The 19,961-nt window shown below is 42.2% G+C and overlaps 1 protein-coding gene across 1 annotated transcript in view; it reads left to right on the forward strand.

Annotated features, from left to right (window-relative positions):
- The window catches only part of PITPNC1 (phosphatidylinositol transfer protein cytoplasmic 1), a 156,592-nt gene that overhangs the window by 44,270 nt on the left and 92,361 nt on the right, over positions 1-19,961 (forward strand). Inside the window, exons 3-4 of the mRNA XM_055575483.1 lie at positions 697-785; positions 1,833-1,840. Of these exons, the coding sequence (XP_055431458.1) occupies positions 697-785; positions 1,833-1,840 (97 nt within the window). The remainder of the gene's footprint in view (positions 1-696; positions 786-1,832; positions 1,841-19,961) is intronic.

The following is a 19,961-nucleotide window of genomic DNA, read 5'->3' on the forward strand; positions in this document are numbered from 1 at the left end:
CTTAGCTGTGGGCACCAGCACAGGAGAGAAACCAGATAGTAGCAACCGGAAAAACAGAAAGCCCCAGAGTAGAGTGTTGGGGGGAGTGAAATCATGCAAACATATTACAGGAATATATAAGGAATTTTCTGGGCCTGCAGAAAGCTGTGAAGTTTGCCTCAGAAGGAAAACAGAATGAAGCAAAGCAAAACTTAATTAGTCCTCGGTTACTAATGGTCTTGGGACCTGTGCCCTTGGGTTTTCCTTGTTTTGAGAATGTTTTTTGCAAATGGCTGCCCGGGTCCCTGTTCCAGAGAAATGGCTCTGTCGTTTCCTTAGTTTCCTGGGGCTGCAGTAACAAATGCAGTGAGCTGGATGGCTTTAAGACAACACACGTTAATCCTCTCCCAGGATGGAGGTCAGAAGTCTGAAATCAAGGTATTGGCAGTGTTGGTTCCTTCTGGGGAACCAAACTGTTCTGAACGTCTTTCCTGCCTTCTATTGTCTATGGTCATCCTACGTGTCCTAAATAGTAATACCAACAGAGGACAGGTTAACAGTGATGAAGACAGGGAGATAGGGACCAAGTTGTTGTGGAGAGAAGAGCAGAAATAGAAGTCCTCTGATTTCTCTAGCAGTCAGTTTCTCTGGAAAGATATGGTAGCAGGGTGAGGCACTGGACAGACTCTAATTGTCGTTTTCTTTCTTTCCTCCTAGCAAACTGCCTAGTTGGGCTAGAGCTGTTGTTCCCAAAATATTTTATGTAACAGAGAAGGCGTGGAACTATTATCCCTACACAATTACGGGTAAGTCCTTGTACACCCAATATGTCACAAGCATCCATGCAAGGACATAGGGGGATTCAGATTCACTGACTGAGCATGGATTATCCCAGCAGGGACTCACAGGAGCCCTGTGACACCTCCCTGACCCTTTGTCTCCATACTTTTAAGTCAACACTCTTCCTAGCAGGAGGTTGTAGGGGTTAAGCTAAACTATTCTATCTTCCTTCTTGAAGTGATCATTGTAAATAGCATATAGAGAAGAAAAAGGAAGCTCTACTTAGTGACATTTCTAGAGGTTTTGTTATCCTTATTTCTCCTTCTTTTCTTAATAATCCCTAAGTCATTTTAAGGTGTGATTTGTTCGTAATCAAGTTGTTTATTTTGACTTCTTTGCTTTACAGACACCCTCCCCCACCACACCCACAGAACAAAACTTGACTATTTTTATAATTTATATAAAAGGTTCTGTTGGGTCCCTTTGCTCCAAACCACTTCCTTTGCAATCAGATAATATGAAAATCAGTTTCCTCCTCAACTTGTAGTGGAGTAATAACGACACTCAAAATGTTGATACTGAGCTAAAAACTGGCCAAAGAATTTAAAAGGTTTGGTTCCTGACCTCAAACACATGAAAATTCAAGGTCCCATTTGAATATCAGCCTAACAAGCTCTTTTTATTGGTTTTAAAAGCTGCTTTTCCACTTAAAAGATTTCCTTTGTGGTTAATGAAACGCTCTACTGGAATTATTAGTCTTTAATTCTGCTTTTCTAAGGCCAACTCTTTAGTTTTTAATTAGCCACAAACCTATAGGCTAATTGAATCTTGTCTTACACTCCTTATCTACCCAACCGCAGAAGTATCATATGAAAGAGTTTCAAGAGCAAACATGGAGACACTTAGTATTTATGAAAGTTTAATTCTCAGAAGGTTTCTTTGCCACATTTTTAATAATTATAATTCAGCAATATTTGTTAGTTCTGTGGCTTTATATTGCATATAAGTGTGGTCTTAATCATCATTTTCTCTTTTTTCTTTTCCATCTTGCCCAAATGAACATCTGGGACCAGAATACACAGTAAGTTTCATTTAATCATTTAAAAATATTCAGCCTAAGATCAGAGGAGTAATTGGAACTTCCCTTGTACTTCTCATCTTATTAATGTAATTTAAAAAATAGAGGAATAATTCAGAATCAGAAATATTTAAATATATGCCATTATATAGTTGTATACAGTGCAATAATTTGAATGTTCTCATTTGTTCAAGAATATGAATATAATTTAAAATGCCTTCATAGTCACTTTACATTATTAACTTTTGCTTGTATTTTTAAATAGCTTGAGTGTTCTACCTGTGGTAGTTCACTATAATAGAACAATTTCCAGCAATGTGGTATTAAAGAGATGATGGTCATTATCGATGGAGGGCGAGGCTTTTCCTTACAGTCTGTGATCTGATCCCTTACAGAAAGACCTTGAAACTAGAAAGACACACATTCAAACTATTTTACTCAGATTGGACAGTCTCAGTGGCTTGATAAAGTCATTTAATTTCTTCCTGTCCTAAGAGCCTCTAGCAGCACGGCTTACACTAAAAAAGAAGTCTGTAATGTCATTGTGTTGGTATTTTCATATGGATCATTTTCCTCAATGGCAAACAGATCAAACCGTCATAAGAAGAAAATGGTTAACTGAGCTCAGTCAGGTTTAAGAGTGTTCACACTGCTATATTTAAAATGGATAACCAACAAGGACCTCCTGTATAGCACATGGAGCTCTCCTCAATGTTACGTGGCAGCCTGGATGGGATGGGAGATTAGGCGAGAACGGATCCATGTGTATGTACGGCTGAGTCCCTTCACTGTTCACCTGAAACTGTAACATTGTTAATCGGTTATACCTCAATATAAAATAAAAAGTTGAAAAAGTGGGGGAAAGCAAGATAAAAAATAAACAGGGGGTTATTTTTTATTTGTTATTAAAGAAAAAAGACTGAGTATTTTTTACGTTAATTTTTAAAAGACTGAGTCTTTTTCAAAGATTCATTTTTTCTTATTTATCTTATTTTTGGCTGTGCTGGGTCTTCATTGGCTGCTTGCAGGCGTTCTCTAGTTGTGGAGAGTGAGGGCTACTCTCTAGTTGCGGTGCACAGGCTTCTCACTGCGGTGGCTTCTCTTGTCGTGGAGCACGGGCTCGAGAGCAAAGGCTTTGGTAGTTGTGGCACAGGGGCTTAGTTGCCCCAAGGCATGTGGGAATCTTCCCGGACCAGGGATCAAGTCCATGTCCCTTGCAGTGGCAGGAGGATTCTTAACCACTAGACCACCAGGGAAGTCCTGAGTGTTTAGTTTTAATCAAAACAGCCAGAGGTTGAGATTTCCCTGACAAACCAATGGTTAAGACCCTACACGTCCACACATCCCTGGATGGGGGACTAAGATCTTACATGCAGTGTAGTACAGCCAAAAACAAAAGCAAACAAAAAGCAGCCAGAAGAAAGAGAGGTGGTAAGAAAGACATGGAGAAAAATGACGCATGACTCCCTTGGTGTGAGCATGGTTCCCTGCTCTAGTGAACGACGGAAGAAATGCATGGGTCAGAGATAGATGGACAGTCCCAACGGATACGAAAGTGTCACGTGTTTTGAGACCTCTGGCTCTGCCACTTACTAGATGAATTTCTGACCCTCAATTGCCAGTTCTTGAACTCATGCTGGTCCATGACTGCACTCTCACCCACCCTTTACAAAATGGAGTGAGAAAAAGCTTTTCATAAAATTAAATTTATTCCACTAAAAGAACTGTTGGTAATTAGAACGCTCATTCTTGGATATTAAAATGTCTTTTCTTTCATGAAATGGAGGAATATACATTTGGCACCATCTCCAATCTTTGGCAGACAAAAGGCAATTCTGTGGCAAAATACAACTTTTATATTTTGGAAATCAGAGAAACACTGTTCTAGAACAAAAGCTTAACTTCTGTGAACCTAAGTTTCTTCATCTCTAAAACTGAGATAACCCCTTTTTAATAGATCTGTTAGTATTAATAAAATGATTCAATGATCTAACACAGTGATCAGAAGACTTTTTCTATAAAGAGTCATATAGTAAATGCTTTCTGTCTGTGGGCTGAACAGTCTCTGTCCTTGAGAAAGCAGCCAGAGACTATATGTAGAGATATAGGCATGGGCATATTTGCCCAGGCAGCATGCTACATTTGGTCCCCAGGCTATAGTTTATCACCCCTGATCTAGCAGATGGAAGACTGTTAGCATATTGCCTGTAAAGAGCAGGAAATTAAATGGTTCCCCGCCAGCAGGACTCCCAGCGCCATCAGTTGTACCGTCTTCAAGAGGAAGACTTTGGAAACTTTTGAATCCTGCCTCCTTTTAACAGTTGTGCAGATTAATTCCTTTTAAGTCTCTATTTCCTGTCTCATGAGGGTGATAGGAAGATTTTATCAAATAATCCATATAAACTCTCAGCCTAGTCCTTGGTGCATGGTGACTACTCAGTGCTGCTGCTGCTGCTAAGTCGCTTCAGTCGTGTCCGACTCTGTGCGACCCCGTAGACGGCAGCCTACCAGGCTCCTCCATCCTTGGGATTCTCCAGTCAAGAACGCTGGAGTGGGTTGCCATTTCCTTCTCCAATGCATGAAAGTGAAAAGTAAAAGTGAAGTCGCTCAGTTGTGTCTGACTCTTCGCAACCCCATGGACTGCAGCCTACCAGGCTCCTCCATCCATGGGAGTTTCCAGGCAAGAGTACTGGAGTGGGATGCCATAAACATCATTATTATTATGTAGCATGGGGCTTCCCAGGTGACGCAGTGGTAAATAACCTGCCTACCAATGCAGGAGACGTGGGTTCTATCCCTGGGTCAGGAAGATCCCTTGGAGCAGGAAATCATAACCCATTTCAGTATTCTTGCCTAGAGAATCCCATGGACAGAGGAGCCTGGCAGGCTGTAGTTTATAGGGTTGCAAAGAGTTGGACATGACTGAAGATGCACAAATTATCATATATCATACAGTGCTAGAATGAAAGTTCCATGGAAGTTCTCTGGACAAATAAATTGGACTATATCTTGGTGTGTCTCAGTGCAGACTGGGCTCATTAGGATTGTCCAAGATTTGATTTGATTTGACTGGTAGCTGGTGTTATTCCACTTCCTACATCTCCAAAAGCCTGTGCATGGACTTCTCATTTGAAATGTAATCCATAGTTGCATGGCCAAGAGAATTCTTGTCCCTATAACTACACAGAGATAGTTATTTGCTGCCTTAGAATTTGGTCACTCTGGCTTGACCCAACCAGTCCCTCTGGCTTGACCCAACCAGTAGCACTTATTCTTCATAAACTCATGACACTGCTAATGAAATGTGGGAATAATTAACAAAGAAATGAAGTCTGAAAAATGTTTAGTGATATTGTCTTCATTTTTTAAGTGTGTATATTAAAGTACTGAGGTTCTGAAAACAGAAGGCAACAGAATGGAAACCGTGGTTCCTGACAAAGCCACCCCACAGGGATATACCTCCCAAACCTTTCTTGCCAGTTTCTCTCACTGTGGATCTTGGTCTCTTGTGCCCACCTCTGTGCAGACCACGGAGGATTTCTGAGGGACTCATAGCCTTTACTTCTGCCCAACCTCTGACCCACAGTACTCATGCAGTTCTAATCATATGGTTCAGATTTTTAAAGGAACACAAATTATGATGTTTCTGTTTGAGGAAATTTGGAGACAACGCATAAAGAAGTTATAGTTGTATAATCTCATAGTCAGCCCCTTCTAACTCTCTAGTATTATTTGATTTCTTCTAGACTCTCATTTTTTGGGTCCATAATGTAATCCTTAAGGTAGTTCCCTAGATCTGTCGTAGCAAAGTATCACAAATTGGGTCACTTAAAACAACAGAAATTTATAACAGTTCTGAAGACTAGAAGTCTAAATCAAGTTGTTAGCAAGGCAGTGCTCCCTCTCCCACCTGTAGGGAAGGAGTCCTTCTTTGTCTCTTATTAACTTCTGGTGGCCTCTGGCATTGCTCGGCTTATGGAAGCACCACTCCAATCTCTGCCTCCATTTTCACATAGCTGTCTTCCCTCTGTGTGACCGTGTCTTCGCTAGCATCCTCTTGGCTGTGTGTCTCTCTTCTTTTTTATAATTGTATTTGTTATTATTATTAACTTAGGTTGTTTTATTTTTTTAATTTAAATTTATTTATTTTAATTAGAGGCTACTTACTTTACAATATTGTATTGGTTTTGTCATACATCAACATGAATCCGCCACGGGTGTACGCGTGTTCCCCATCCTGAACCCCCCTCCCACCTCCTTCCCCATACCATCCCTCTGGGTCATCCCAGTGCACCAGCCCCGAGCATCCTGTATAACTGGATTTCTTCACTGTTGGTTGCACTGGGTCTGTGTTGCTGTGTATGGACTTTGTCTAGTGGAAGCGGGCGGGGGCAACTCTCTGGTGCAGTGTGCTGGCTTCTCGTGGTGGTGGTTTCTCTTGTTGAAGAGCACAGGCTCTAGGTGCGCGGGCTCAGTAGTTGTGGCCCATGGGCTTAGTTGCTCTGTGACATGTGGAATCTTCCTGGACCAGGGATCGAACCTGTGTTCGCTGCATTGACAAATGGACTCCTGTCTTCTGTACCACCAGGGAAGTCTTTCTTCTTTAGAATCAGTCATATTGGATTAAGGACCTGCCTTATGCCAGTTTGACCTCATCTTCACTAGTTACATCTGCTACAACTCTAATTCCCAATAAGATCACATTTTGAGGAACTGGGGTTAGGAATTCAACATATATTTAGGGGGGGACACAATTTAACCTATAACACCATCTTTTAACTTTAGATTAACAGTAATGTATCATGAAGTACCAACAATGGGTAAAGCATCATGCTATATGCTAGGTTTCATTAAACAGTAATCCCTGCCCTGTTGGGGAGTCACAGTCTGGTGGGAAATAGTTAGATATTCCAGTTAAATCCTGAGAATCATCTGCAAGTCATGGAGTTTTCTGAAGGCAAAATGGGACAGGCCATTGCAACAGCTCAGAGGACAGGCTGACGCTCAGACCTGGATGAGCTCTGAACTGGGCTCAGAGCAGAGGTTCAGACCAACAGGCAGAATGAATGGCACTGGGATCCAGCCAGACAAGCAACTACAGAGTGAAAGGGAGAGTCCTGGCTCCTGGAGTGGGGCCATAAGCTTCATAGAAGGACTGTGGTCCTCAAGATGTACAGGCAAGAAGACAACATTCCCCTCTTACATAGGTTACTTGGTCATGAGCTGCTAGGGTGAGAAAGTTGCTGGCTTAGCAAGGAAAAATACAGAACGTCCAGTTGTTTGAATTTTCAGATTAACAGCAAGTAAATTTTTGGTATGTCTCAAATATTCATGGGCTATACTTATACTAAAAGAGGGCTCATCTCATATTTTATCTGGCAGACCTGTTATGGGGAGGGGCTGACAGTGGGGCAGAAGTAGTCTCAGAAACTAATATACAAAAATCAGGTTATAAGAACAGGGGCACACTGGTAAACCAAGGAAAAGAGAGGAGAGAGAATTCTGAAACCCGGAAGCTGTCCTGCAGCTGACAGGCCGCGTTCATGTTAGGGCCAATCAAGTGACACATCAGGACAACGTTAATACTTCCTGCCTCAGTTAGGATTGGCTCAGGGAGTGAAATGGACAGAATGGTGCAGAGTAGGAGCTGCAGGAGGCACAGGTTCGATTCCTGAGTCAGAAAGATCCCCTGGAGAAGGAAATGGCAACCCACTCCAGTGTTGTTGCCTGGAAAATCCCGTTGTCAGAGGAGCCTGCCAGGCTGCAGTCCATGGGGTCACAAAGAGTCAGACACAACTGAAGCGACTTGAGCAGGGGAAAATAAGGTGAGAGCAAATTAATACATAGCTGTCAGTATTTCAAGGAAGACTAGGGCTAAGTGTCAGAGTCAAAGTGCAAACAGAGAGTTGTGCAAAAAAGAGAGAAATTCTGCCTGGGAGAAAGGTGGGAAGATTTCTTGGAGCAGGTGCACTTTGAGCTGCACCATGGGGAGAGTGGAACTCCCACCTGCAGACACCTGCTCTTAGTCTGCCTGGGCTGCATCACAGAACACCGTATACTGGGTGGCTTAAACAAAAGATTTTTATTTTACATAGATCTGGAGTCTGGGAAGTTCATTTTCAAGATATCAGCTGGTTCATTTCCTGATGAGAGTTTTCTTCCTGATTTGCTGACAGGCATCTTGCTGTGTCCTCATATGGCAGAGAGAGAGTGAAAGCAAGCTCTTTGGTCCCTTCTTAGAAGGACACTAATCCCATCGTTAGGGCCCCACCCTTATGACCTCATCTAAATCCCATTACCTCCCAAAGGCCCCACCTCCAAACACCATAACATTTGGGGATTAGGGCTTCAACATATATAGGGAAGGCACAAACATTCAGTTCACCACCTGGTCTTTCCAGGCTCAGTGGGCAAGTGATCTTTCTAGATCCTGGCTGCCCAGACACATGGAGGGCAGGTCATGATAGCTTTGAGTCTCAGGGCAAGGTCTGGGTTTAGTTCTCCATAGGGAAGCAACATTGTTCCCGGCTAGTCCACTTTTATTTTCCATCCCAAATATAGCACAGCTTTTCTTTCCATCTCCCCAGTGAGGATCTCTGGCTTTTTTCCTCTCTGGCTGCAGGTGCATACTTTTAGGCCCGCAGTTCTGATTTTGAAGCTGCCTCCCTCCTCCTGACTAAGACTCAGCCATGTTCTCACGCTCTCTGCCTGGGAGGAAGAGCCCACTGTTCTCTCTAACGACAGGGTCTGCTCCCAGGATTTAGGACAGATGCTTTCAGTTGTCTTCATCTTTTCCCCTGTTTTAAATGCGTTTTCAGTGGGCTCTTTATCCCCTGATCTTTTAATCCTGAATATCTTTTCTTGATGTCATTCCAAGACCCATATTTCCTGTCTGTGCCCAAAAGCAAAGCTACCCCAAAGCCAAACTCCCAACTGGGGTCACCACACTCCACCCTTGCTCAGGGAGGCAGAGGGGCTTTTGATAATACTCCGGACAGGTGTCTTTCCTCATAGGATTAGTCCAGAGCAGTGTATGTCTATTCCTAGGATCCCCTGGATCTTATTTCTGACTGTCCAACCTATTATTGAGAGCTCACACTGCCCTCATTTGTGAGAAATCCAGCCAAGAGAACTTTCTCTTTAGGGTCATCTCGGGCCTCAGTATTATCACGGTTATTAAGACGTAAAAGCTTTTTCATCACTATGAGTGACTGTGTGTGTTTAGGATTATGTGAAAATGCCGTTTGCACAGGAAGTGGAAAAAAATATCTTTAGCTCAGTTATAGGAAAAAGAAATCTTAATTATACAGTAAACAAAGAATGACATGACGACAATTTTCCAGAGGACAGATCATCTAACCAGTTCTTCAAAACCTGCCGGTTCTTCTGAAGTTTATAAAGTCACAGAGGAAGGTGCCCGAGGAGACTGGCTGCTCTCCAAAGTGGCCGATTTTGTTTTTCTAGGGCTAAAAAAAGGCCACTCTAGAGTATGAACATAGCTCAGCAGCATCAATTCAACCTTGGTAGTAATGAAGCAGGGGGGAAAAAAGGATTTTCTTCTCATTTGTAAGAAATTGAAAACTTAAGCCTATAGTAAGTCAATAGCCGTGACCTAGAATATACAGTTGCTGTATATATTTTGCTACTGTGACCACCCACTCCACCAAAACATCTTTTAATAAGAATCTGAAGAAGAGGTGATGGCAAATGGAAAGCACCTTTTCTCTTAGTTGGAAGGGCTGACTGTTCCCCAAAGATAATAATGGGCTGTCCGGTGCTACCCAACATTTTACTTTAGTTGAAGAGGTAGAAAAAGTCAACTATAACAGACCAGGGAGTAGGAAATGACTGTTGCATGAGAACCTCCAATAGTACTAAGCCACAATGAGAGATAGAGTTGTTCAGGTTTGGGTTAGTCCAGCCAGGGAAGAGAGTTGGGCTACTCATAATTGAGTCATCAGTCACCCAGGATGAACTCAGGTTATCTTCCCAGGTGTAGCACTAGGGAGACTGAGGTATTTTTCTGAAAGCAGCAAACTGTCTTGGATAGGAGTTTCACTTTCTATCTTGACCTCATCAGTTTCTCCAGTAAATGAAAGAACTGATGGGTGCTGTGTGTACATTCCTCTCAAGTCCTCTCATCCATCTTAAGCTTCTCCTCCCCCACCTTTCACTGAGTCCCAGCCAAGGGTAGTAGAAACCCCAAAATTACATAACTAGGAAATAGTTACAAGTCTAAGGAAGGTACATTATTATACCTGAACCCTGGGATTGGTCTTGTTTGGAAGGCAGTTAGAAGACAATCTGGCTGTCTAAGCTACTATGTAAGCTAAGATACAATGTTATTGTTGTTCAGTCGCCAAGTCATGTCCGACTCTGTGACCTCTTGGACTGCAGCATGCCAGGCTCCTCTATCCTTCACTATCTCCCAGAGTTTGCTTAAATTCACGTCCATTCAATCAGTGATGCTGTCTAACCATTTCATCCTCTGCCACCCCTTTCTCCTTTTGCCTTCAATATTCCCAGCATCAGGTACTTTTCCAATGAGTCGGGTCTTCACATCAGGTGGCCAAAGTATTGGAGCTTCAGCTTAGCTGGATACAGTCTAGAACCATTCATAACCACCACTAAGATGGTTCATAGCCAGTTAAATAAGGGAAACACCTGGTTATACAGATTTTAATAGATCTTGTCATTGCAGAATAGCTACATTGTGAATCTCCAAAAGGAAGCCATAGTATATAATACTTCCCACACTTATTTGTCCATAGGACCTTGGATTTTGCAAAGCCAGTCTTCTAAAACTTAGAGATGCTCCAGAAGCTTCCCTCAGGGCCAGAGCTATTACGTGCCCACTAAATAGCCTAGTCTCAAAGAGTCAGACACGACTGAGTGACTGAACTGAACTGAAATAGACTAGTGGATTAATTCTATTTCAGTAAATGTTACTTTTCTCTTAAATTTTAGTGGGTTAATATGTTGTCTAAAGATTACTGTGACTAAAACACCATAGTTTTTTTAAGAGCTCCCAACTGTAATGGATATTTGAAGAATCAAGCAACACAGAACCTGCAAGTTTCCTTTTCAAGAAAAATCAGTTCTGTTAGACCTAACAGCCAAGGCAGCAGTACGTGGGGATGACAGTGAGTTTATGCATTCTGATTTATTTCAATTTAGAAAATGAGCTGGTTGTACGAGTGACCCCGTTACAAACCAGCTTTATTCGCAGATGTGCTACAGTCCTTGCTCAGGGTTCATACTTGTCTCCACATCTCAGCAACCCAATCAGTTTGCGCCTGGGGAAGCAGGCACATTGGAACAACCAGTGTTGTTTGTCCAATTTATCCCATTTCCATTTACTCTAGCTCTCCCAGTCTCTTCTTTGTACAAAAATTGATTCAGCTACTTTTGGGTGTGGGGCGGTGGGGGGAGAGCAGAAGCTAAAATATGCTTCTTTACCATAAGGTAGTGTTTAAAGTTATTTGCATTTTTAAAAAATTGAAGTATAGTTCATTTACAATGTTGTGTTACTTCCAGGTGTACAGCAAAATGATTCAGATATATATGTGTATATATATATATATATATTCTTTTTTCAGATTCTTTTCCATTATAGGTTATTACAAGGTATTGAATATAGTTCCCTGTGCTATACAGTAGAACCTTGTTGTTAATCTATTTTACATATACTATTGTATATCTGTTAATTCCAGACTTCTAATTTATCTCCCCCTTTCCCCTTTGGTGAGCATAATTTTATTTTCTTTTTTAATTTTTATTTATTATTTTACTTTTGAGTGCTCTGGGTCTTCGTTGCTTTTGTGTGGGCTTTCTCTAAAAGAAATGGTGAATGGAGGCTACTTTTCATTGCGGCTCATGGGCTTCTCATTTTGGTGGCTTCTCTTGTTGCAGGGCACAGGCTCTAGGCTCTCAGGCTTCAGCAGTTGCATCACGCAGACTCGGTAGTTGGGGCTCACGAACTCTAGAGCGGAGGCCCAGTAGTTTGGCACACAGGGTTAGCTGCTCCTCGGCATGTGGGATCTCCCCAGACCGGGGATTGAACCAGTGTCCTCTGCATTGGCAGGCGTATTGTTATCCACCGCACCACCAGGGAAGTCCTCATAATTTTGTTTTCTGTGTCTGTGAGTCTGTTTTGCAAATAAGTTTTTTTTGTTTGTTTGTTTTAGATTATACATGTAAGCGGTATCATATGATATTTATCTTTCTCTGACTTACTTTACTTAGTATGGTAATCTCTAGGTCCAGAAGAATGACTTAACAGAGGACAGTCACCAAAGGAAAAAATATTTGTTGAAAGGCATTTTCCAAAGACTTCCCTAAGAAATACTCTTTTCCTTCTTTTCTATTTTCTACTTGTACTGAAAATCAGATTTCTCTTCTAATACAGTTTATTGATGTCTATGGAGTTGTGTTCAGTTCAAGTTGGTGCGATCAGAATAATACAGCCGGGAAGATTTTGTGGGCAGATTTCTTTCTGCAAAAATAAAATTAAACACATATAAGTATGGATACACTGAAATAGTACATTTCAGTGATTAAATAAAGTGAATCAAAATTGTCCCCACATCTTTCAGCCTTTCTAATCACTAAGATACCCTGAACTACACGACAGTGTGTATTTAGGTGAGGAATGTGCCCAGCTGGTTAAGAGCGGGTGATTGTTAACCATTTTTAACTGGGAAGGCTTGTAATATGAAAGTTTCCTACCTGGCCATATGCCAGCCTGTATATGGGGAGTCATGGAATTGTTCCAATCTCTTATTTACATGCAGTTTCTTTCCACCTGCTCCTTAACTCCTTGTCCTGCCTTTATCATGTGTAGCTGTTGGTATTCACCATCATCCTCTGCTTATTTCTGCCTTGGCAGGTCCAACTGTAGATTGAATGAGCCTGAATTTAGTTTCCCTCCTCAATTTCATAGACGCGCCAGCAGCAAACCATTCCCCATTGAGAAAACTTGCTTTCATTCATGCATTTGCTCCCTCTCCTTCTTGGCCTTGCTTCTCCAGTGAGTGGCTGTTACTCAGCATATCAGAAGAGGGAAGGGGCCCCATCAATGGAGGAACTAATGAATGAACAGAAGCCTCAGTGTAGGGTGCAGGCTAGTGAAAAGCCGCGGAGAGGCTGGTGTTCGTTTCCTCACTGTGGGCTGGAATACAAACAGCTGTTTTCCTGCTGTACTTCCATGCTCTGCCTTCCACACACCCCCTTTCTCTCTCACCCTCCCCCACTTCTCTTTCAGGTCCCACTGCTCCTCTTGGCCACATTTTTCTTTTGATGCAGCCTATATTGGGGAAACCATTCTCCAATTCATCCTCATCTGTCTTACTTACATACTATTCCTTTTTGCCTTCTCTTTGCTTTAAAATTCTTCTACTTTTTTCTCCACTTGGGTTCCCCTTCTCATTTTTCTGGACGTATCTTCTTTGCAGTTTTTTTTTTCTAACTACTCTGTCATTAGGGCCACCCACCTAGATTGTATAGTCATACATGACCCTGGGAACCCAGAACAGCCAAGAAAGCTCAAATATCTCCCTTATTTTATTTATATCAGTCCGTGCAGGATGACTGAGATTCTGAATAGATGTGGGACAGCCAGACATACACCTTCTTGAAACTGTTGTGTCTATTAAAGATTTTCTATGCACAAAAGAGTTTATATTACCTTCCAACTATGGGACAAATCTTCAGTCAAAATGGAAGGGTAAAAATTTCCCAATGAAGAATTTTAAAAGTTGAAAGGTACTTTAAAATCTAAGTTGTCTACTGCCTCTACATACAGATTCACCACCCACAGTCTGCTGTTTTACAAATAGCACAGGCTCCAGCTCTGAATTCCTAGAAGATAATAAATCTTAACCATTAGACTTATTTCACTAGGTTCACTGGAACAATATGAACGTAAGTCTCCTGTTATTGAAAGGACGAGGCATTTGCAAGTTCAGTTTTTTGAATGATCCCTTCTCAAGCTGAAATTCCCTTTATGGCTTTGGAGTATATTTAATATGATAATACAGAATATAGTACCAGCGAATCAATGTCTTCATGGGGGTTCCATTAGAGAGAAGATCAAGTCTGATAGAGTTTCAGAACAAGATGGTCAGAGAGGAATGCATTGAATTCCAGATAAACGCTAAAAGGAAATGATCTTTTAAAAGCCTATAAGTACTTTATCTGCCCCAAGCCAGAGTCTCAACTCTTACATTTAATTTTCTTGACTCCAAGCCTCCTTGTAAAATGCTGGCTCTCAGACATGGAAGAATTTCGGCTGGTAACCAGAAATAAAGCATTGTATTACTGGGCTCAGTCAGCGATTTTCAAACTTTTCTTCTTTTGGTCCAGGAAGTTCCATGAACATGCCTCACTAGCCACCAGATACTTACCTAACATATTATTTGAAGAAAGAACTCGATGCCATTTAAAAAGTGGTTTGAACTACTGAACTGTATCACGTCTCAGATCCATCTCGTTCTAAGACTCCATAAAAGTGTGATACAGGAACCACTTGAAACAGTGAAAATTTTTAGTCATCTTGTGACTTCCGTTAGATATAATATAGTCACTTTGGGATATCATGGATGTGTTTATGTACTTTTTAAATTGGATTTGAATTTTTTCTGCTTACTGAAAAAGTAAATATTTATTATAAAATTCAAGTCCTACAAGAAACTGTATCACAGAAAATTAAAGGGCCCCATAATTTAACTTTTCTCCTCTATGAAAATATTTTGATATCTATTCCTCTGTTTTTTCTGTGCAAATGCTAACATGCTTTTTTCCCCCTCTTTTTGCAAAAATGAGGTTGTTCTGTTTTGCTCTTTGCTTTTTAAAAACCTTTAGAGTTCACGACAATGTACTTAACCAACATTCTACTGGTGGACTCTGGGGTTGTTTGCCTGTCCTTTATAGGACCAACAGTGCAGTAACGAACATTTGTTCACTTGTAATATTTTTTTCACACCTGAGAATTCATGCCCTTCCTGGTTTTGGGCAAGTACTTTTGAAGTACTTCCAGGGGAGTTCCCTGGAGGTCCAGTGGTTAGGACTTGGTCTGTTCACTGTCAAGGCCTGGGTTCAGTCCCTGGTCAGGGAACTAAGATCCTGCAAGCCACATGGCCAAAAAAGAATTTTTTTAAATAAGAGCACTTCCACAGTAGGAGTTATCTTAAGTCATCATATTGACATTTGAATTTTTGAAAATGATTGTATTTTAAAGGTACTAGGATATTTTGGCATTTTAAAGGAGTACCACTGTAAATTTCTTAAATTATTAATTATTCCCCCAATATATCTTTTGGGTGCCTCCTATTTGAATAAGCCTCTTTGGGCTTATTTAAAGTAGGCACATCTATCATTAGACAGTTAGATGGCATCACTGGCTCGATGGACATGAGTTTGAGCTAGCTCCGCGAGTTGGTAATGGGCAGGGAAGCCTGGCATGCTGCACTGGATCACAAAGAGTCAGAATGACTGTGCAACTGAACTGAACTGATCATTAGATGGATGCACACACACACATGTTTTATCTGCTGTCATTGGCCACAGGACATACTGAGGGACCTTAACCACCCTTACCCGCAGCTGAGCACCTAAACTCCAATGGAAACACTCACGTGCCTTCCTAATACTCAACAGGCAGCAGGATGTGGAGTCATGAGCTTGAACTCAGAGCCAGACAGCCTGAGTTGGTCCATTCCAGAGCCATCATGTAAATGTATGATTTGGGGCATACTATTCAACCTTTCCCTGCCTTCGTTTTCTTGTCTATAAAATGACCCTCACAGAGTTGTATGAGAGGGTTAAGGAGTGAATAAATGAATTATTATACACCAAATACTTGAGACAGTGCCTGATGATAGTACAGTATCCATAGTTTTGTCATTATTACCTCAGTGTTGAGTCTTGTCTGTGTGTCTCTGATTGGACTGAGGAATGGTTACCTCAGATCATCATTTTGACCCAAAGTTATTCCAGAACTTCCTGGGGTTGAGAAACACTGGGCAATTACAAGTGCTGACAAGGTTATGGAGAGCCTGGCGCTCTCGGACACGACTGGTGGGAATTCAAAATGGTGCAGCCATGGCATCTGGCAGGTCCTCAAAAAGTTAAACATAACCCTATGATGAACAGTTCCACTCTAAGTATATACCCAAGAGAAACAAAAAGACATGTTCACACAAAGCACCTACAAGAATGTCCGTGGAAGCATTATTCATAATAACCAAAGAGTGGACACAAGTACACGTCAACTGATCAACATTTAAAATGGTATATCCATACAATGGAATATTATTCTGCCATAAAAAGGACGCTGAGAGAATCCAAACACAAAAGACCACATACTATGTTATTCCATTTATATTAAATGTCCAGAATAGACAAATCGGAGACAGAAAATAGATTAGTGGTTGCTTCAGGCGTGAGGTAGGGGAGGAGGTTGGAGTGACTGCTAATGGGTACAGGGCTTCTATTTAGGGTGATGAAGTAGTATAAGATTAGATTGTAGTTATGGTTGCACACCTCAATGAATAGACTAAGAACCACCCATCTGTACACTTGAAATGAGAGAATAATATGGGAGTGAATAAAGCTATTTTTTTAAAAAAAATCAAGTTCTAGGTTCAGGTCTGGGCTCTGGGACTCCCAACTTTCTGAAAGCAAGTCATTAGGAAAGGAGTCTTGAATCTGTTTTTAACAACCCCACCAGATGAGGTTAAGTTTTAGAAACATACTTTTAGAATACGATTTTTGCTTCACTGGTATGGGAGGGATTAGTACCCTTTAGCTTGCAGTTTCCACCATGCACTGGGCAATGTGGGGGATATAGTATGACAATAATGATGATCTCAAAGTGGATAATGCAGGTCTTCCAGAAGTTTCACCTCTGCATGTTTTTGAAGTATGGAGCCCCCAGAGAGCCTCAGACTTGTCTCCCTGGCCTGTTCTCTGCAGCCACCATCCCTTCTCTCCCTCCGCAGGTGTAGACAATGCAGCCAGGCTCCCAGCACCACCCAGAAACCGACTATAAAATTTCCAGTGCACTTGCCTCTTTCACTTTAAGACTCGCTTACATTCACTTTCCTTCTTGTAAGTGATTCTTATTGCCATAGCAACCCTAATCAATCACTGGACTAAAAATAGCTCTTTCGTTTTTTTTTTTCCAAAGCATGTCTGTAGTGAATAGAAAATTGAGCCCTGCCGTGCATTTTGCATATGCTGCTTTCCTTTTCCTGACACTGAACTGAGGTATGTCTGTGTCTGGAAATTATTCTTGCAAGGAGCCCAGATACTTCACTCATCTTTCCTGGATTTCTTCTTCCTGACTGCAGATTTCCCTCTATCACTTCCAAGAGATACAAGTACATGTTTTTAGTGTTAACAGGGAACATCACTTTCCTGCACATTCGGTTTCAGATGCTGGAGATTTCACAGCTACCTGATGATCACTTTCCAATAAGAGATTCATTCCAGTGGATCACATTGTGTTTGGAAGGCAGATTAAGGATGCTCAGATGCTGGGTACAAAGGAAGTTAGTCCTGGTGGGGAGCAGATGAGAGCAACACTAGTAAGATTCTTCTAGCTTAGGAGGATCTAAGCTAGCAAATCAAAGAGGAGATGACAAGAGTTTTTTTTCCTCCTTTCCCCGATTTCTCCATGATACCTGTGTTATTTTTAGGGGCCCATGGACAAAGGAGCCTGGTAGGCTACAGTCCATGGGGTCGCTAAGAGTCGGATATGACTGAGCAACTTCACTTTCACTTTTCACTTACATGCAATGGAGAAGGAAATGGCAACCCACTCCAGTATTCTTGCCTGGAGAATCCCAGGGACAGAGTTGCCTGTTGGGCTGCCGTCTGTGAGGTCGCACAGAGTCAGACGTGACTGATGGGACTTAGCAGCAGCAGCAGCAGAGGCAAAATAAACCCTGGATCTAATAAAGGGAATATTTGTTAACGATCCTCTGGCCAAGCTGCTTTTCTAGTCAACAAGAGAAAGAAAGAGATTTTTCATGAGGGAGAAGGTTCTAGATCTTGAATGGGTCCAGGGGAGGAAGAGGGCAGAGGAGGGGCTGAAATGAACTCATTAATGTCCCCTAGACTCTGAGGGATGAGGCTATTTCATGGCCCTCTCTCTGCTTCATTGTGCTGCTCTGTAGTCACTGCCCCAACCCTCTGCCTGTAAGCAGGCTCATCTCATGGGACCCTCTGGGGCTCCCAAATGCTGTCTTTTGATGCTATTTCTTAGCTTCTCTCAGCCTCGGTTTTTTAAAATAAGGCTAAGTGAACCAGCAGGCATAAAGCTTTAAGATCTAGTAACTCATGAAAATTCTGGTAGTATTCTTGTTTCCCTGTGTGAAATTGGCAAAGGGGTCAAGGAAATCTGAGACGAGGTGAAAGGAAAGGGCCCCTGTGTAGAAAGAGGAGCTGCTTTAGGAAAAGGAAGACAGTAAAGAGGATGGACCTGGAAGATGTGTTGATGTGTCCTCAAAATACAACAAGTTAGGGGTCAGAGCAAGGCTGGAAGGACGGAAGCCTGCTCCATGATTAGCTGCTGCCATCCATGTCACAGGAAGGACTGATCAGGTGAACACTGTTGCTGCCACTTCAACAAATTCACAGCCTCCTAAGGCATCCTTACACACACACACAGTGGAGGAGTCTCCCTACACACATGCCATCTCTATTTAGTCCCCATCTGGGCTGTGGGATTTCATGCAGAGGAGTACAATGAGGCACACCAACGTTTCTGTGGTATCTGTTCAGCCAGACCTTGGCCTGGCCTTGGACATTTATTATCTCACTCCACAGCTAAGAGATTGGTATCGTATCCATTTTACAGACGAGAAAACTTAAGCTCAGAGTGATTAAGGAATTCGCCGAAGGTCTCAGTTTCTTCAGAAAAGAAGCCGGAGTTTGAATTAAATGTTGTTTCACTCCAAAACCTGTATTCTTTCTACTGAGCAACCACACTTGCTCCCTGTGGGCTGGGTGCACACTGCTGCATCTGGACAACAATCAGTGGCAAGTTTCATGGCATCAGTTTCTAGCAAATATCACCCTGGGCAGTTAGCAGTGGCCATTGACAGAAGGGATGACATTACAGAGGGAACTAAGTTAGAAAGAGTACAAATTCCCCATCCCGTTTTCCTAGATATGTTCAAATCTCAAAGTCCGTGACACTTTACTCAGATGAGAGCCAAATGAGTGATTAGGAAGGGAAGCAGTGGTTGTATTCTTGAGGTTGTGTGTTATATTGGTTTTCTATTGCTGTATAATAAATGCCTCACAGATGTGGTGACTTAAAACTTCACAAATTTATTTTCTCAGCGTTTCCACTGGGGCTCAGGTTAACTGAGTCCTTGGTTCAGAGTCTCATCAGGCCGAAATCAAAATCTCAGCCATAGTTGCAATGTCATCTGACTCTCAAGGTCCTCTTCCAAGCTTACTGGTTTTCGGCAGAATTCCATTTCTTGTGGTTGTAGGACTGAAGTCTGATTTTCTAGTTGGCTGGCCTCCAGGCGTCACTCTTGGCTCTTAGACACTTCCCTCAGGTTCTAGCCACATGGCACTCTAGGACATAGCAGCTTACTTCCTCAAAACCAACCTGCTTTGGATTTCCCTGGTGGTACAGTGGATAAGAGTCCACCTGCCAATGCAGAGAATGTGGGTTCGATGCCTGGTCCAAGAAGATTCCACATGCTGTGGAGCAACTAAACCTGTGAGCTGCATCTACTGAAGCTCGAATGCCCTAGAGCCAATGCTCCACAAGATAAGACCGCACACCACAATGAAGAGTAACCCCCACTTGCCTCAACTAGGGAAAGCCATGCACAGCAGTGAAGACCCAGCATAGCAAAAAGGAATAAAAGAAAAAATGAAGTCTTATATAATGCAACATTATCTGATCCCCAGGGGGCTTCCCTGATGGCTCAGCTGGTAAAGAATCTTGCCTGCATTGTGGGAGACCTGGGTTCGATCCCTGGTTGGGAAAATCCCCTGAAGAAGGGAATGGCTACCCACTCCAGTATTCTGGCCTGGAGAATTCCATGGACTCTATAGTCCAGGGGGTCGCAAAGAGTCAGACACGACTGAGCGACTTCCA

The sequence above is a fragment of the Bubalus kerabau genome, chromosome 4 (assembly GCF_029407905.1).
Source record: "Bubalus kerabau isolate K-KA32 ecotype Philippines breed swamp buffalo chromosome 4, PCC_UOA_SB_1v2, whole genome shotgun sequence".
Lineage (NCBI taxonomy): Eukaryota > Metazoa > Chordata > Mammalia > Artiodactyla > Bovidae > Bubalus > Bubalus kerabau.